The 17,599-nt window shown below is 36.5% G+C and overlaps 1 protein-coding gene across 6 annotated transcripts in view; it reads right to left on the bottom strand.

Annotated features, from left to right (window-relative positions):
- PAM (peptidylglycine alpha-amidating monooxygenase) overlaps window positions 1–17,599 on the bottom strand; it is a 164,496-nt gene that overhangs the window by 68,542 nt on the left and 78,355 nt on the right. For all 6 annotated transcript variants that reach the window (XM_036279562.1, XM_036279563.1, XM_036279564.1 and 3 more), the window contains exons 7-8: window positions 1,490–1,538; window positions 138–205 (exon numbers count right to left, since the gene is read on the bottom strand). In XM_036279562.1, coding sequence (XP_036135455.1) covers window positions 138–205; window positions 1,490–1,538 — 117 coding nt within the window. The remainder of the gene's footprint in view (window positions 1–137; window positions 206–1,489; window positions 1,539–17,599) is intronic.

Below are 17,599 nucleotides of genomic sequence, written 5' to 3'. Positions count from 1 at the left end.
TACTAAGAGATCATTATAACAATTTGGTGATGTGGGGGTGGGAGTGGGGAGGAGGATGTCAGTGGGGGGAAAGAGGAGGGGCATCTGTAGTACTTTCAACAATTAAGATTAAAAAAATAAAAAAGATTGTGACTCACCTTTCTCTCCTGGTGGTATAACAGTATCCACAGACATCATAAGGTACATGCCAGCAATTAAGGGCTGTCTGCAGAAAACAGCAATATTTATCTCAACTACTTGAAAAGTCAAAACTATTGCCTTGGAAAAATAATATACACTTCAATATATTAGTCTATAAAATATGATCTGTGTGAACATTAAAACAAAATAATATGAAAAAGGAGGCAGAATATTTGTTCTTAAAAATAACTTATCTTCTTAGGCAAATAGCTTAATACACATTTTTATGGCATGATGGATGTAGAGGGCAGGATCTAAATGGCTCCTGTGACGGCTGATTGTTAAGTGACCAGCTGTTTGGTTAAACACTAGTTCGGATGTTGCTGTGAAGGTATTTGAAGATATGATTAATATTTAAATCATTAGCTACAAGTAAAGTGGACTACTGTCCACAATGTGGGTAGGTCTCTTAGAAGAAAAGACAGAGGTTCCATGAAAAGGAAGGAAATCTGCTTCCAGACTGCCTTTGGACCCAAGACTGCAGCACTGACTCCTGCCCGACTTCCCAGCCTGCCAGCCAGCCTTTCAGATTTCAGACTTGCCAGCCCCCACAATCGTGTGAACCAAGTTCCTTAAAGTAAATCAATCTCAATCTCTCTCACGTATATGTATATGTACAAACATTCTATTTGCTCATCTTCTCTGGAGAACACTAATGTCCCTCCCAGTGATTCCTAGCTCTGACATTCATGCCCTTGTCTAATTCTCTTCCCTAGAGTGTAGGCTGACCTAGTAACAGGACCCAGTAATTTGTTTCTAACAGACAGAATATGGCAACATGATTGCAGTTTTCTCCACAGGAGTCAGACTATGAAGATTTGTGGCCACTATTATCTTTATCAGACATTTATAATTTAGTAACTTATGAGATTAGGCTATAAAAAAGACTCTGGAGACCACCTTGCATACCTTCTCTTGCTTTCTCCCTTGTTGGCTGAGATGGAGCCAGTTGCCGTGTTATGAGCTGCCCTGTTTAGAACCGATACAGCAAGGGAACAAGGGAGTCCCCGAGCCATCAGCCAGAGAGGAACTGCATCCTGCTAACAGCTATGCGAGTGGTTTTGGAAGTGGCCTCCTCCCCAGTCGAGTCCCCAGATGACTGAAACCCTGGCCAAGAGTGAGACCACCGGCCACAGCTAAGATGTGCCCACATTCCTGACCCACAGGAGACAATAGTAATTGTCGTTTTAAGCCACTAAATTTAGGGTGACTTGTTAGACAACAATATATAACAAACAGTGGATTTCCCACTTTTAAGGTCTCAAACATCGCAAGCTGTCACTCAGCTAAGATAAGTAGCGGTACTTACGGCAGGCGTGTGAGATGTAAGGACACACCAGAACAGTCCTTGTGATCGTCTGAAACACACACATACAAAATACACATCTTAATATGAAACCATGCAAAACAAATTTCAAAAGAATAAATTTTCAATGATTATAACTCAGTACTAACAAGAACTGTATGTTTCATTAGGATGGTGCTTTATAGTTTACAGAGTGCTTTCATATTCATGAATCCATTTAATCTCCAATGTATCACAACCACAAGAAATCTATAATTTCAAGCACTTTGTGTTTTTTCCTTGACTTATCAAACTGACCAGTAATCTGCTCTCTTGCAGACATATTAGATACTAGTCATAAGCTCACAGAGGGAAGTTATTATTTCTCCCTGTGTATTATCTATATTGTTGAAATATCCAGAAAAGTTGTTCCATGGGGCTCTAAGCAGCTACCTTTTCTACTTTTGAAAAGTAGAAATGAGATAGAATCTCCTTGTTTGGTTCCTAAGATTGGCTCATTCCCATATTCTTTTCATTCTTCTTATGCCCTAACTTCAGAGGAACTCCTCTGAGTATCTCTTTATCATTGCCAAGGACATTTCGGAGACCTCTCACCAAGCCTCTGCCTTCCCCAAGCAGAAATAAGGTAAAACTTTAAATTGCTCATCCAAATCCTTATCTGTGTTGAATTTGCTGATGTCTCACCTTAGACACCATGAATAGAAACTCATACATACTCATTCATTCTATTTCTGTATATTAAATTCCCTCTACTTTGCGTTTTATTCTAAGCAATTATAAAACTTTATATCTCAATTTTGAAAGTTGATTTTAATAGAAATAACTATTGCATTGTGTGCATGTGTAAGATTGCTAAATTTATACTAGAAATTAAAAAGTGAAGTGTGCTAACAAATAACTGCAGATGGAATTGTTTCCTTAAGGTAATTTTATTTTTTTTAGCTGTAATTCTCATGAGAAAAGCAAAGGTAGCTTCACAGAAATATATAACAGTTAACAAGATATGCATTTGATTTATCAAAGTTTAGAAAGTATAACAAACTATATTTAATATTTTGGTTATTTTTAATTTTTTGAGGTAACACCATATTGTTTTCCATAGTGGCTGCACCAGTCTGCATTCCCACCAGCAGTGTATTAGTGTACCCCCATGTTCATAGCAGCATTATTTACAATAGCTAAGATCTGGAAACAGCCCAAGTGTCTATCAGTAGATGAATGGATAAAAAAGCAGTGGTACATATACACAATGGAGTACTATGCAGCTGTAAGAAAGAAAGATCTCTTATCCTTTAAGATGACCTGGAGGGACCTGGAAAGTATTATCCTAAGTGAAATAAGCCAAGCAGAAAAAGACAAATACCACATGATCTCACTTATATACGGAATATAATGAACATAACAGTCTGAGGAATACGGTAGACCCAGAAACATGGAAGTAGGGCACAGACTGACAACCCTCAGAAGAGGGAATGGGGGGTGGGAAGAGATAAACCACAGAACTTATATGCATGTATGCATGACCAATGGACATGGACATCAAAGCCGAGGACGGGGAGGAGGTGAAGTGGGGAGGGGGGTGCCAATGGGGTAAAAAAGGAGAAACATCTGTAACAAAAAAAAACAAAACAAAAAACCAAACAAAAAAAATTTTGGTTAAAAAACACAAAAGAAAATTTCTGTATTGTGTAGTATTAAGCTTGATCTTAACAAAGATAGTTCAGAAGTAAATTTATGATAAACATTTTATATTTAATTTATTGGTTTCTTTAGTTTATTTGTTTTTATCATTTTACAAAGAGATCTCTATCCAATCTAAATCAATTTCAGTGGGGTGCTATTTTCAAAATAATTTCAGTGATTTCAAATGAACTTTAAAGTGATGGGGAAATAATAGTAATAATAACAATAAAAATAACAGTTTTATCTTCATTTTTTTAAAGTTTTTAAAACTTAATTTATTTTTGTTACAGATGTTTCTCCTTTTCCCCCCATTGACACCCTCCTCCCCGCTCCCACACCCCCTTCATAGGATTGTTGTCTATGTTCATTGGTTATGCATATATGCATATATGTTCTTCGGCTTATTTCATCCCTCCCGCCACTCTCACCCTGAGGTCTGTCAGTCTGATCCCTACTTCTATGTCCCTGGGTCTATTTTGTTCATCAGCTTATTTTGTTCATTATATTCCCCAAATAAGTGAGATCATGTGATACTTGCCTTTCTCTGACTGGCTTATTTCACCTAGCACAATACTCTTCAGGTCCCTCCAGGTCATCTCAAAGGATAAGAGATCTTTCTTTCTTACAGCTGCATAGTACTCCATTGTGTACATGTACCACAGCTTTTTTATCCACTCATCTACTGATGGACACTTGGGCTGTTTCCAGATCTTAGCAATTGTAAATAGTGCTGCTATGAACATAAGGGTGCACATATTATTTCTGATTGGTGTTTCAGGCTTTTTGGGATATATTCTTAGAAGTAGGATCACTAGGTCAAATGGCAGTTCAATTTTTACTTTTTTTGAGAAAACATCATATTGTTTTCCATAGTGGTTGCACAGTCTGCATTCCCACCTTTTCTCGAGTCACCTTTTCTCCACACCCTCGCCAGCACTTGTTGTTTGATGATTTGTTGATGGCAGCCATTCTGACAGGTGTAAGGTGATACCTCATTGTTGTTTTAATTTGCATCTCTCTGATGATTAGTGACGTTGAACATGTTTTCATCTGTCCCTTGACCATTTGTATGTCCTGTTTGGAGAGGTGTCTAATATTTAGGTCCTCTGCCCTTTTTCAAATTGGATTGTTTGTCTTCCTTATATTGAGTTGTATGAGTACTCTATATATTTTGGAAATTAATCCCTTATCTGATTTATCATTGGCAATTATGTTCTCCCATATAGTGGGTTCCCTTTCCATTTTGATTCTGGTCTCTATTGCTGTGCAGAAGTTTTTTAGTTTGATGTAGTCCCATGTATTAATTTTTTCCTTTGTTGCTCTTGCCCTAGGTGTTCTATCAGTGAAAATTCTGCTGTTGTAATGTCTGAGATTTTCCTACCTACATTTTCTTCTAGGATTCATGAGTCACATTTAAGTCTTTTATCTACTTTATCTTCATTTTTGCCTATGCTTTTAATTATAGAAAGAATAAACAAGTACTGTTTTTGAAATATTAAAAGAAAATTTTTATTTTTGAGAACAAAGTTTCCTAAATGTACTGCATAAGATTTAATAAATTTTCCCAGTCTGTACTACTTTCAAAATGACTTCACCCAGAATTACTTAAATAACTCCACTGATCAAAAGAGAATAGTGGAAAGTATACCATTCATTCATATGAAATGAATTCTAAACTCTAGAGACTCACCTAATTAGCTTAGTAGATTTCAGAAAATATTTCTGGTACAAAAAAAATCATACCTATCTTAAAAGGTTATTTTGAGAAATGGTACTCATCCATCCATTCGAATAATATTTATTGAGCACTCGTGATACTCAGGCATTATTTTATACACTGTGAATACAGTGAAACACAATCTATTCAAGTTTCTTGCTCTCATGGTACTTATTATCCTCTAATGGGAGTGGAGATATAGGGAAATGGGGTAGGAAGAATAAGAAAAAACAAAACACCAAATATATAAACAAGATAATATCACATAGTGAACTCAACAGGATAAGTGATAGTGGGTGGCCGTTTTATCTACTGTGGTCCAGGAAGGATGGAGTGGCTATGAGGCTGGAGAATGTCCAAGCCATGCAGAACATGTTACAAGTCTGTGCTTTATTCTCTGTCTGTAAAGAAGCCATTGGAAGATTTTAAGCAATGGAGTGACGGGATCCTATAACGTGTTCACCTAGCATAGTACCTGGCACTTACAGATTACTTACTAATTCCTGGATGTTGGGTTGTAATTTTTTGTTTTAATTATCAATACCAGGAAAGACTCTGTGCCTCATACAATGTCCGTCCAAGCAGAAAGGTAAAAGTGCAATGCGAATTGTCACTTGGTTTTACATTACATCTTTGCATTGAATGAATGAAGTGAATCACATTTTGATATACAACTTGGCTGATATGCTCTACCACGACTTAAAAAATTTAAATGGGAAAAACTAATAAATAAATGAACACATTTCAAGAACTATTAAAGAAGTCTGGCATTAAAGTTGAAATATGTCACCAAATTAAGAGCAGCGGGAATGTTAGTACTGGCAGTAGCGGTGCATCTTCCCGTTAGATTCTGTATTACAATTGTCTCAATTGAGAGCTTTTTACTAAATAGCCATCGCTATATACTTGTTGTCTATTTGCTTCCTTCTTGAGTTGGAAAGGTGGCCACAATCTCATCACTCACTCCACTGCAAATACTTAGTACCAGATTTTCTTTTAATCCTACGTGTTTATCAAGCACATGTCACATCCTGTGAGAAAGCCAAGAACATCACACAACAATAACAAAACAGCTAAAAACTCAAGTAATAATATGAGATGATCAACACATTTTTTGAGAACAATATACCGGACATCTGACTTATATGTTATACAACATAATGACTTTAGGAAAAACTGGATTCTAGAGGCTCTTAGTTTTGTCCAATAGAATATAAATCTTATATGGGTGGAGGGCTGATGAGTATAAAGATCCAAAGTGAAAATTTTGCCTGTTTTACAAAAAGCCCCAGAAAACAAAATACACAGAAGGAAAATTAGTGAAGAAATAGACTTTAAAAATCACACTACAGTTTCTAAGTCATGGCTGAAGGAATTTGTTTATAGCAAATTTATCTGGTCAATTTGATGCAGTGAATCAGCAAGAAACAAAGCGTTTCTAAAAACTGTGCTGTTTATGTGTGTGTGTGTGTGCATATGAGCATGTAGATATCACGGTTTAGATTATGGATAACACTTTAGATTATCATGATTATTTAACCATGAGGTGATAGAATTACACTTCTAACTGTGTGACTTGAAGAAATTCTATTATTTAGTAATGGATTAAATATACATTTAAACAATGATATTTTAGCTGAACAAAATTCTACAAAGTAAACACTTATAAATCACATTTATATATGTTTTAGACATTATTAGAGTCAACTGCTATTCATATATACATTATTTCAAAATTAATTTTATTATTGTAAATGATTGTGATACTTTCTAGTACAACTTTCCACAGTGTGACCTAAAGGGCCCATGTACTTGCATATACACACAAGTAAGAAGTCACAGTGAGAACAATTCAAAGTCCCTCAAACAAGGTGGTCTGGGAGTCTGGAGGGCTCCTGGATACATAGCTATTCCTATAGCAAGTGACAACTTTGGAGAGAAGCATATTTCAGCCTAGTGTCTGGTGTAAAGATTCTGACCTTCTAACTCCAATGTGAGCCTCGCACCGTGATGATTATTTCCATAACCTCTACACTGATGTTACTTCTGGTGAACTCAGAAACTTCAGCTTGTTTTGCATATTTCACCAGTGGTTTTCAGTGTGCTCTGACTTTGTCTGCCCTTCTACTGTAACACAGTGCTTCAGCTACAAGATATGAAGCCTCATAACAATGAATTCATTTCCATTCACTAGGCTACATATAAAATCTGTCTGACATGCCTCATCATAAAAATGAATGACTTAAAACATTTAGCATCATAAATACATTAGTGCTTCTGCTAATATTTTACCACATAAGATGAAAAAAAAATGAAATCAGAACTGAGACAGTTAAGAAATGTACAGAAAATGAACTCAGAATATCAAAATCATAGGCTGGCTGAAAAAGGTAGTTGGAAAGACTGATTCTGTAACTAAAATGAAAGTAAATAAGAGAGAGGGGAGGAGAGAAAATAGAAGAGTTAATGCAGGGCAGAAGCCCACAGAAACGAAATACGATAGCTTAGAAAAAGATGGGAAGTGGTCTGAAATTATAGAATTGAATTTGTATGAATGAAAGGTAGACTAGCAAGTAGACTATTCCCTTGATTTCTATTTTAATATAAATATTGTACAATATGTAAGATTTGTTGGGTGGAAAATATGGAATTAGTCTGTGCATTTTAATCACACACAATTACTGGCCCACAGTGCCTTGTAAGATCATCATCAGATTTCATCTAGGTCCTTACTGAGTTCCTCTGTCTAAAATGAGTAGAATCTAGAAAGTTATCTATTTGATAACTGATAGATTCATACTCATGATCAACACTGATACCACTAAGAAACTTTAGCCTATAAATGAAATAGTCCATGTAAAGAATATAGCATTCTATTTGGAGCACAGAAAAAATCCAATAAATTCTAGTTATTAATATAATTATGCTTTTTAATTGGTAGATTCCAAAAAAATTTTAACACATGGATATTTTACTTTAAAAATTATATTTCAGCCTTAGTTCTGGAATTTCTTTAATTGAAGAAACTAAAGCACATAAAATTTCTCCAACTAATAGCACAGGAATAGAATAAAGGAGAAAGCAACCTGGGAATTCTAAGTGAGTACAGAGATGGCTAAAAAAAGAAATCAGAATTGAAATGGTATGTTAAAGATATTGCACAAAATAGATATTTTCAAAATGGCAATAGAAATGCTGATTCAGAAGGGTCTGAACTAGGTCGATAAAGAACAGAGTCACCAGTGAGATAAAGACATTTTTAGTTAGAAATCATTATACTAAATGAAATAACCCAGTCAGAGAAAAGATAAGCACCACATGATTTCACTCATATGTGGAATCTAATGAACACAATGAAGTAACAAGCAAAACTGAGACAGACTCATAGATGTCAGCAGAGCTTGGGGGTCTGAGTGGGGTGGGGTTGAGGGATTGAGCAAAAGAGAAAAAACTCATGGACACTGACAACAGTGTAGTGATTGCTGGGGGGAGGGGGAGTAAGGGAGGTGGTAGAGGGTAAAGGGGGGATAAACAGTGAAGGAAGGTGACTTGATTTGGGGTGGTGGGCACATAATACATGTAAAGATGATGTGTTGTGGAATTGTGCACCTAAGACCTATATAATTTGTTAACCAGTTTCACCCCAATAAATTGAATAAACAGGAAACAAAAACCACCATGGTTTGGCTAAACTGAAATGTTTGCATTAGGAACAACAGGACTGTGAAGCAGTTGATAATGTATTGTTTCAAGGTCCTTCCATGACTTTTAGTAATAAAGCTCCCCTTGACCAGACACAAGACAATCTGCTTCTTTGTGATTTCTGGGCTAGAAGAAGTCAGTTCAACAGGATCCTATGTTCATGGAAAGGAGAGTGAGGCCATTTTTATGTTGGTATTGAACTTATAGTAATCTGTATATATTCACTTATCCTATACAACTGTCATCATGCAAAAATCGTGCCAGCTCTTCTTTCCAGGTAGCTTCATTTATCTTATTTTAGTTTTCTTATTCCAATGTAAAATCATTCTGTCCTTCATTGGATTGGGCTATAGATTTACTCTCTCTCTCCAAGGTACACTGGTGAATACTTGACTCTTAGCTATTAAGGTACTGTATTTACAAAGGATTGGACCCAAGACATCCATGTAAAGGAATATTTCATGATTGTTGTTCTTGTTCAGTAAGATACAATTTTAGCAGAGTGGATTTCAAGATATGGAGATGAAATTTCATTCACTAGATAGGCATCAGATGACATTAGGAAGTGTATTTCATTATATGTCCTTATAGCCCATTATAATGACATATGTGTGCACTAGTAGGTTTTGTAATGGTGAAGATATTAACAGTGCAAAAGTTAAAATAATCATTTAAAAAAAAAGTAAAGTAAAATCTAATAATGCCCTAGAAGCATATCATAGCATAGGACAATACTGCTGTACTGGCAGTTGAGTGGTAAGACTTCTGAGGAGTAGTCTGATAATGAAAGAAACAGTATTTCCAGACACTGGATGACACTTGAAAACAGCATTCAATCAGAATCTAATCTTGAGCAAGATGAAAACTGGATGGTCTCTCCACAAGGGTCTCAGCTTTTTTTTTTTTGTTAGAAATTGCTCTCGTCTGCTTAGGCAGAGATGTATAAACACAGCAACGCTATTTATCAAATATACATCCTCATAGAATTTCAGAACTGAGAGGGACCCTGGCAAATAATGGAGTTCAACTCTTGCACTTTATAGATAGAAAGAGGTTACAGAGATTGAGTGATGGCCAAAGTAATGCAGCTAATTGGTGACACACTGGGGTATCCAAACAAATTCTCCAATGTTAACATTTAGTCAACATTATTTATTTTAAAAGAAAAAAAAAAAGGAGTTCTATTTATTAAGACTTCCAAGGCATTTTATCCACGAAATGTCCTGAAGCTAAGATAAAGGAATTCAGCAAGCAGGGATAAGTAGCCAGCAGTGCTCGAGACATCCATTTAAACAGGAAGTTCCTTTTCCTTAATGGAAGGTGAGTGCATGGAATGTGAGGTGGTCCATTCCAAACTATTTAGCTTGCTTTTGTAATAACAGCTTCTAGTTCCTGCTTGGATTGGTAGCTAAGTAGTCAAGTAAGTATGTGGGATAATGCACGATAATAACCTATTACATCTTAGGTCCTTAGAAGTCTGTTGGTGTCTCCTAATCTTTCCCTCTAGAGAGAGCTCTCTTACGCTTCATGAGCTCACCTTGTCCTGGTTGTTTCCTGCTTCAGTAAAAGGATAGGCTAACCGTTGATCCTGAGGGAGCCAGTGTAGTATTATGAACTACATTCCACTAATTGGAAAAGTCCTTCAGAAAGACGGTCGTAGAGTGGATTTTAATTCACTACTCTTTCCTAGGAAGGTAAAGGTAACGTACACCCATTATCTGCTATCCCAACCACAGTTTGGAATAATGGATACCTTCCCTATTGGAAATCCTGAGAAAGCATGCCTGGAACTTACAAAAAACAAAGGAGTAAACATCTTTGATAATAAAAACGTATTCTAGAAAACGTGTAAGCAAATACTTCTACACAGCATTGTACACGTCCACCTTTTCAGTGTCCTGAACACAATTTAAAAGCTACCTTCCTGACTTTCTCCCTGTCTTGAACAAACAAAAGTGAATAAACTATATCGCAGTACACACCAATAATTTTGCAATAATATATGTACACAGATATTGTAATAACTAGTTGAATATTCAGCTGGCTTAATATTTATTTTATGGTTCTTTGTTCTAAATTAACAACTATAAATTAATGGGATAGATGAGGTTTTCCTAATATTAAATCATGGCTCCCAAGGTGACCAAGAATAGGAGATTACTGGGGGATTCATTTCTAAAGTCAGGGAAAATTTCATATAGTCAAAATGACTTGGAAAGTCCCTTAGGAGTCGAGCGAGGTCTCTTAATAGAGCCAACAAAGCCAGTTTCCTTAGCGCTGGAGCAGATTGCTGTCAGGTGCGCCAGCTGGGCCATGTTAAGAAACAAACAAGTTATTTCTACAGAGTTGAACTGTATTTCTATGTAAAAACGTTACCTCTGTACATCTGAAACCCTGCAGCCGCAGAGAGACGGCCACAAGCACGAGAGGCAAAGAGGAAATGAACAGCAGACCAGGTTCTTTCTTGTGCTCACTCTGGGCACAGGCACTCGACATGGAACCCTGGGCTTAATGAAGCAAGACACAGCTCCTTTACCACTCTTTTGGTACCACCTGGATTTTAAATGCAGGTCCTAAAGTCACTTCATAGTATTCAATAAAAAGATGATCCTCCAAATTAAATCAGAAAATGCATACATTGAAGTCTTTCGTTGGCGTTTCTTCAAAACAAAATCCAAGTCACCAAATTTCTCCTGGGGTATGAATGGATCCCTGACAATATGCTCTCAGACTATCAGGACTCTTCAGTTACAGATCAATTGATATGCAACAGTCTCCATTCAAAAAAGCGTTAACACTCATGTTGTCATGGCAAATGTGTATCTGCTCAGCCAAGGTAACTGAAACAGGGGCCCTGTTAATACACGGCACAAAGAGCACAGGTTTCCTGGAGGCTGTTGAAAGCTTCAGTGCTAAATAAACCAGCACTACAGGGGGGAAAAATCTTCAAAAAAAGAATTCCTTTTGAAGCTGCCACTGCAGTGAGTTAGCCTCTTTTGATTTTGTATTCCCTGCGATGGGACTAGAAATTACTAGCTTCCATTTGTCCCATGGCAGGAAGGGAGAATGCATTTACCTATCCTGCAAGAAGATGACTTTCACAAATGATGGTCTCTGCTGTTTCTAAAAAAGATCAAATGGAAGGCAGGCAGGCGGGCTCACCAACAGGCTACTCTAATCACTGTGTGTGTGGAGGATGGTACGGCTCGATGGACGTCTGAGCATGTTCCTGTTTCCATCTTTTATGAATGTAAAAAAAAAAAAAAAAAAAAAAACTACGGCAAAAGCTTAGGATTCACACTATTCTTCCCCCTCAGAATTACGAACCTGTTTCAGAATCACACTTCTAAGGAAGTAACATTAAAAGATAAAACCACAGGTAAATACAATATTTTTTAAAACATGGCACTGAATTTTTAAATTATTGATTTTATTGATAGTTTTCTTTTAACTTTTGTTGAGCTATAATATACAGAAAAATGTACAAATCAGAAGGTGCAGCTACAGGAATTTTAAAAAAACTAACACATCCTTGTAAGCAGCACCCAGATCATGCAGGAAAAGCCCTTCACTTGGGTCCACGTCTTGAGGCATTAAATTTTAAATCTTTATGTTTACGTACAGACAATATTTAGACTTGTCTTTCTGAAGGAGCTGTCTTTTGGCTAAAACCAGGCACATTTAACTAGCTTGTCCACTAGCTTTATGAGCTTTGGGGACAATTTTAAATATTATATCTAACAAATATTTTTTAATTTCCCCTTTCCCTCAGTGAAAAGTCCTATTAAACACTTTTTACTTCCATATCTCTACTTTTAATATATATTCATTTAAAAATGATAATCTAAAGTTTGTTTTGCATTCTTCCAATTATTATCTGTTCTTCCCACTGAGGGCAGAATGTACCTATCAAAATGTAGGAATAAGTCTGGCCAGTGTGGCTCAGTAGTTGAGCATCGACCCATGCACCAAGAGGTTGCAGTTTGATTCCCAGTCAGGGCATATGCCCAGGTGGTGGGCCCAATCCCCAGTGAGGGGCATGCAGGAGGCGGCCGATTGATGGTCTCTCTCATTGGTGTTTCTATCTCTCTCTCTCTCTTTTCCTTTCTCTCTAAAATCAATAAAGAAAAAAATTTTTTTTTAAGTTTTATATATACATATAAAAGGTTTACCTCCTTTCACACCCTTTTAATTTCTCAACCATTTTGTGCAATGTGTTTTCCCTCTTTTACTTAACTTAAACCTCTAAATGCTCATGAATGATAAAGAGGATAACCTAGAGGCAATATCATCCTATTTTGTTTTGAAAATAGGAAGTTTATAGTCTGCAAAAGCTGTAACTTAATTGGAATATGATTTTTCAAAGTCAACCTAAAATCAGTGGCTACATTTTCAACCCAATTATCTTCATCAACTTAAAATACTACTGTGTATTGTGTTTTGGTTTTCCAATAATAATAAAAAAATCCAAAGCATCTAATTTACATGTAATTATGCATGCATGCAGTCCTTGGTATTAATTAGGGAACATGCTTTGAACATTATAGCTCATATATTTGATTTAGCATTGATTTGCAGTCATTCAATATGTTTATGTTGTAATGTGGTAGGAGGATTAATAAAGTAACACTTACAAAGCAATTCTGAGTTGGGAAGTAGTATAAAATGCTGAGTATCATTACTCTATTAATGGAAAAACACTGAAACCCCAGGTGACCTGCATTCTCTCTCACAATTCCCTCAGACCTCAAGCAGGTCTTTCTATTGTAAGATAAAGGGTCAGTGCAGAAGGGTCTGTGGTTATTAATTAGAATTTTCTCTCAGTTACTAGTAATTACTAGTAGGTAGTGCATTACAGATCAGTTCGGTAAACAAGGACGAGGAATACTGGCAAACAAATGGGGCTGGAAAAGTGTTGGGGAGGAGACATTTTCCTACGAGAAGACTTGTAAGTTCTCAAAGATGGAGAAAAGAAGAATGAATATATAATGGAAAGAAATGGAGAGCAAGGTGAAGGGTTTTCAAGTTGGATGAAGAAAAGAGTCATGTTTCTGTTGGTAAACATAGGGAGAGTTAGAAGGGTCTTTTCCGGGCCTAGGAAAGGTTGAAATTTATCTTTTTTAACATATTATTTTGTAAAATTCATTAAATGTTATTTCAATGGTTTCCATCAAACGCTTTTTTGGCCATGCATTTATTTAGGGTATCTTTTCCATTTTATAAGTACGTCAATCAACTAACATAAAAAGGAATTAATAGTAAGTAGCAAATGGAATGTGCAAATCCTAGCATCTCTCTAATAGTTTCAATATTTTCCAGGAGTTCCTAGATCACATGTGTAAATATGCCAAGCAACGAAGGGAGCAGTGGGGTCACAGTGAGGGGAAGGAAAGCAGATGGAGTGTATGTGGAGTATGTGGGGAAAATGCACAGAGTGCTGCTGTGCCCTCAACCACACTTCGCTGAACTGTAACTGTGTCTCCTAATTTCTGAGACAACGGGCAAGTGGCTTGATTTCTCCTCTTACTTTCTTTTGCTTAAGAATGAAATGTTATCTGCTATTAATTTTAATGGCATTTATTACTTGATAACTGTGTAGCTCTGACCAGCTTCAAAATAGGTATTAACCATGAGTGACTTTAAAAGCATGAGTTACAAAGGGGTAAATGAAGATAAAGTATAAAGCTTTCTCAAAAAACCATAAAGTGTGAAAAACTAAATGGTTTTCAGGAAAAGTTTTCCTAAAAACTCAGTTAAGCTAAATATTATATTGTTCAATGTGAAATTGCTTTAAAAACACATTTTAGAGGATGAAAACATTCTGAATATATTCTTTAAAAAAATACTGTAGTGCTTCTCATAACCAAATGAATGAAAATGCAATTCCTGATACTAAATGACCATATTTAAGTATTAAAATAGACAGCTGTCCTATGGAATACATGAGAATAAGGATCATTAGTCTTCCATACTGAAGATGATTAGCAAAGTTGAAATGCAGGAAACTAGAGAATCAGGGCACTCATATTTATGGGAAGAGATTGGCAAGAAAAAGAAAATACTTCAACATAATAAGCTCCTTTTGGATCATTTGAGAGGTATAGAATAGTCCTAAAATCATTCCCATGACTCACATCAAGCTGCTTGTGTATAATGAAGGTTACAGAAGAACATGAAGAACATCCGATTACAATTCTTCTGAAATCAGTGGGATTATCAAGCAACCTGATTTAGAAATATCCCTACATGATAAGGGAAGTGGATTACTTCATGCATCAGAATGAAAAGGCATAAATGAGATGAGGTGAACGATTCCAATCTTTATTCATATTTATTTTATTGTGCATGAATAAATTCATTCCTCTCCCACTGGTTAAGAGGACTTTTAGAAACACTGACTCCATTACTTGTTTTATATAGTTAGGACATGAACTTTGGCACATACACAAACTAGAAATCCAACACAAATTAAATTCGTTTAGTTTTTAATAGCATTAGTCCAGTAACTATAACACCTTAGGCAAGTCACTTAACCTTTCTAAGCATTGATTTCCATTCTGTAAAATAGAGAAACTGGGCTAGATGATCCCTTCCAGTCATACTGTTGTCTTGCGATCAGCCTGAAGAATCAATCTCTGGTACTATAAAAACAAGTGCTTTAAAAATGAATTAGTTTATGACACCCAAGATCTATGGTGTTTACTTCTTTCTTTTCTGGAGAAAATGAAAGAAACATCATTGTTTCCTTCTAAAAATGCCTTCTCAGCCATGTTTCCACCTCTCCCCTATATTTTGGGAGGTCTAAGAGGCTTTGGAATTTCATGCAAGTTGAATGTTACCTTTGCACCAATTATTTAATCTCAGAGTTGCTGTCATGGTTTCTGTTTTTTACTTTCTAGTCTCTATTACCCGATGCAGTCCACTTAAAAAGAAAAAACTGTAAAAAGTGAAGGGATATAACTAATTATTTTTGCTTATTCTTCAAAAAGGTTTATCTATCTTAAGTGTAAAGAAGGATTATTCTGCACACTTATATATAGGGAGAGTGATGGCCAAGAAATTTATATATGCATTGTAAGTGGCGTCTACTATTATAGCATTTTAAAATCCAAAAACCAAATTTGTGAAAAAAGAATAAAAATAAACTGTCCTTCAAGTTTCTAAGTAAAACAAAGTGCTAGAATACCAGACCGTAATTAAATGCATCTTCTTCTTTCAAAGCTCCCCCTTTCTTAAGAGAACTGAGATTTAATTACACTTATTTTGGTAAATGCAAATTATTTTGCTCTTGTCTCAAGCCCCAGGAGATTGCCTTAACATACCAGTACTACAGGGGAAAACATACAGAAGTAACTTCAATCCTTACTAGGACAATTTTTTATGAATATAAAACTTACAAATAATAATATATAATACGGTTTATTATAAATTATATATAACTTGTTGAATATCATGGAACTAAAAATTTTTTTTTTGCTATGGTTGGAACTGATGAGTGAGTGGTTAAGATAAGAATGTTGATAGTCTTGTTGGAACTGCACTTGCTCATCAATGATGTGAGCAGAATCTTTGCTATATTGGATAACAGTTTTTTGTTGTTTTTTTTTTTTTATCCTCACCCGAGGATATTTTTCCATCTTTTGTACAGATAGAGTGGGAGGGAGAGCGAGAGAGAGAAACATCGACGTGAAGGGACACATCGAGTGGCTGCCACCCGCACGACCAACCAGGGCCGGGGACAAACTGCAACCGAAGCACGTGTCCTTAGCGGGAACCGAACCCAGGTCTCTCCGGACCGCAGGCCGACGCTCTAACCGCTGAGCCAAACTGGCCAGGGCTGGATAACCGTTTTTATTTTATTTTATTTTATTTTTTTTTAATCCTCATCCGAGGACATTTTTCCATTTTTTGTACAGACAGTGTGGGTACAGACAGTGTGGGAGGGAGAGAGAGGAAGAGAGAGAGAGGGAAACATCGATGTGAAAGGGACACATCGAGTGGCTGCCACCCGCACGACCAACCAGGGCCGGGGACAAACCGCAACCGAGGTACATGCTCTTAGCGGGAACCGAACCCGGGTCTCTCCGGACCGCAGGCGGACGCTCTAACTGCTGAGCCAAACCGGCCAGGGCATGGATAACCGTTTTTAATACTGGAAGAATATATCCTCAATTTTTTGGCTATTCACAATAACCTTCATTACTAGCATCTTTTCCATCATTTTCTTAAATCTAAACAACCACTGAAATAATTATCAAGCTCTGATTCGTAGCACTGTCAATTTCTATGGTGTCAATTTTCCCACCTTGGTTGATCTTAAGCTACCAATGTGACATCGCTGAACACTGGGCTGGGAAGAGATGAGCAGTTAACACATCATTTTATAGTATTTCCACCATAAGAAACAATAGATATAAATACCCTCAAGAACACAGAAACAGTAAAATAATTTGATAATAATTTTTGAGTATTCATTGACTTTATTTTTAATGACGGCTACAATTAACAATCAGCTCTGTGGTGACTACAAGGAGCGGGGTGTGTGTGGGTGGAGATGCAAGAGGGTATATGGGGGATAAATGAAGATGGAAAATAAAATTAAAATAAAATAAAATAAAATAAAATAAAAATTGCCCAGCCAGTGTGGCTCAGTGGTGGAGCGTCTACCCATGCACCAAGAGGTCGCAGATTTGATTCCCAGTCAGGGTACATGCCCAGGTTGTGGGCTCAATCCCCAGTAGAGGGCATGTTCTCTCTCACTGATGTTTCTGTCTCTTTCTCCCCCTTCCTCTTTCTCTAAAATCAATAAAGAAAAAAAAAAAAAAGGAAAAACAATCAAGCTTATAAAGGATCTGAAAATTAAAAATAGGCTCTCAGGAGTCAGTATGAGCCAGCTCCAGGACACCACTGCCTAGACTCTACTTTTGTGCATCTAATTCAGTAGGTCAGGTTGGAGCCAGCAATTTTCATTTTAAAAATCACCCCAAGGGGATTCTGGTATAGGCTGTCCT

Source organism: Molossus molossus, unplaced genomic scaffold, assembly GCF_014108415.1.
Source record: "Molossus molossus isolate mMolMol1 unplaced genomic scaffold, mMolMol1.p scaffold_m16_p_3, whole genome shotgun sequence".
Lineage (NCBI taxonomy): Eukaryota > Metazoa > Chordata > Mammalia > Chiroptera > Molossidae > Molossus > Molossus molossus.
Note: the sequence above shows the minus strand (reverse complement) of the source record. Positions and strands in the feature narration are given on the sequence as shown.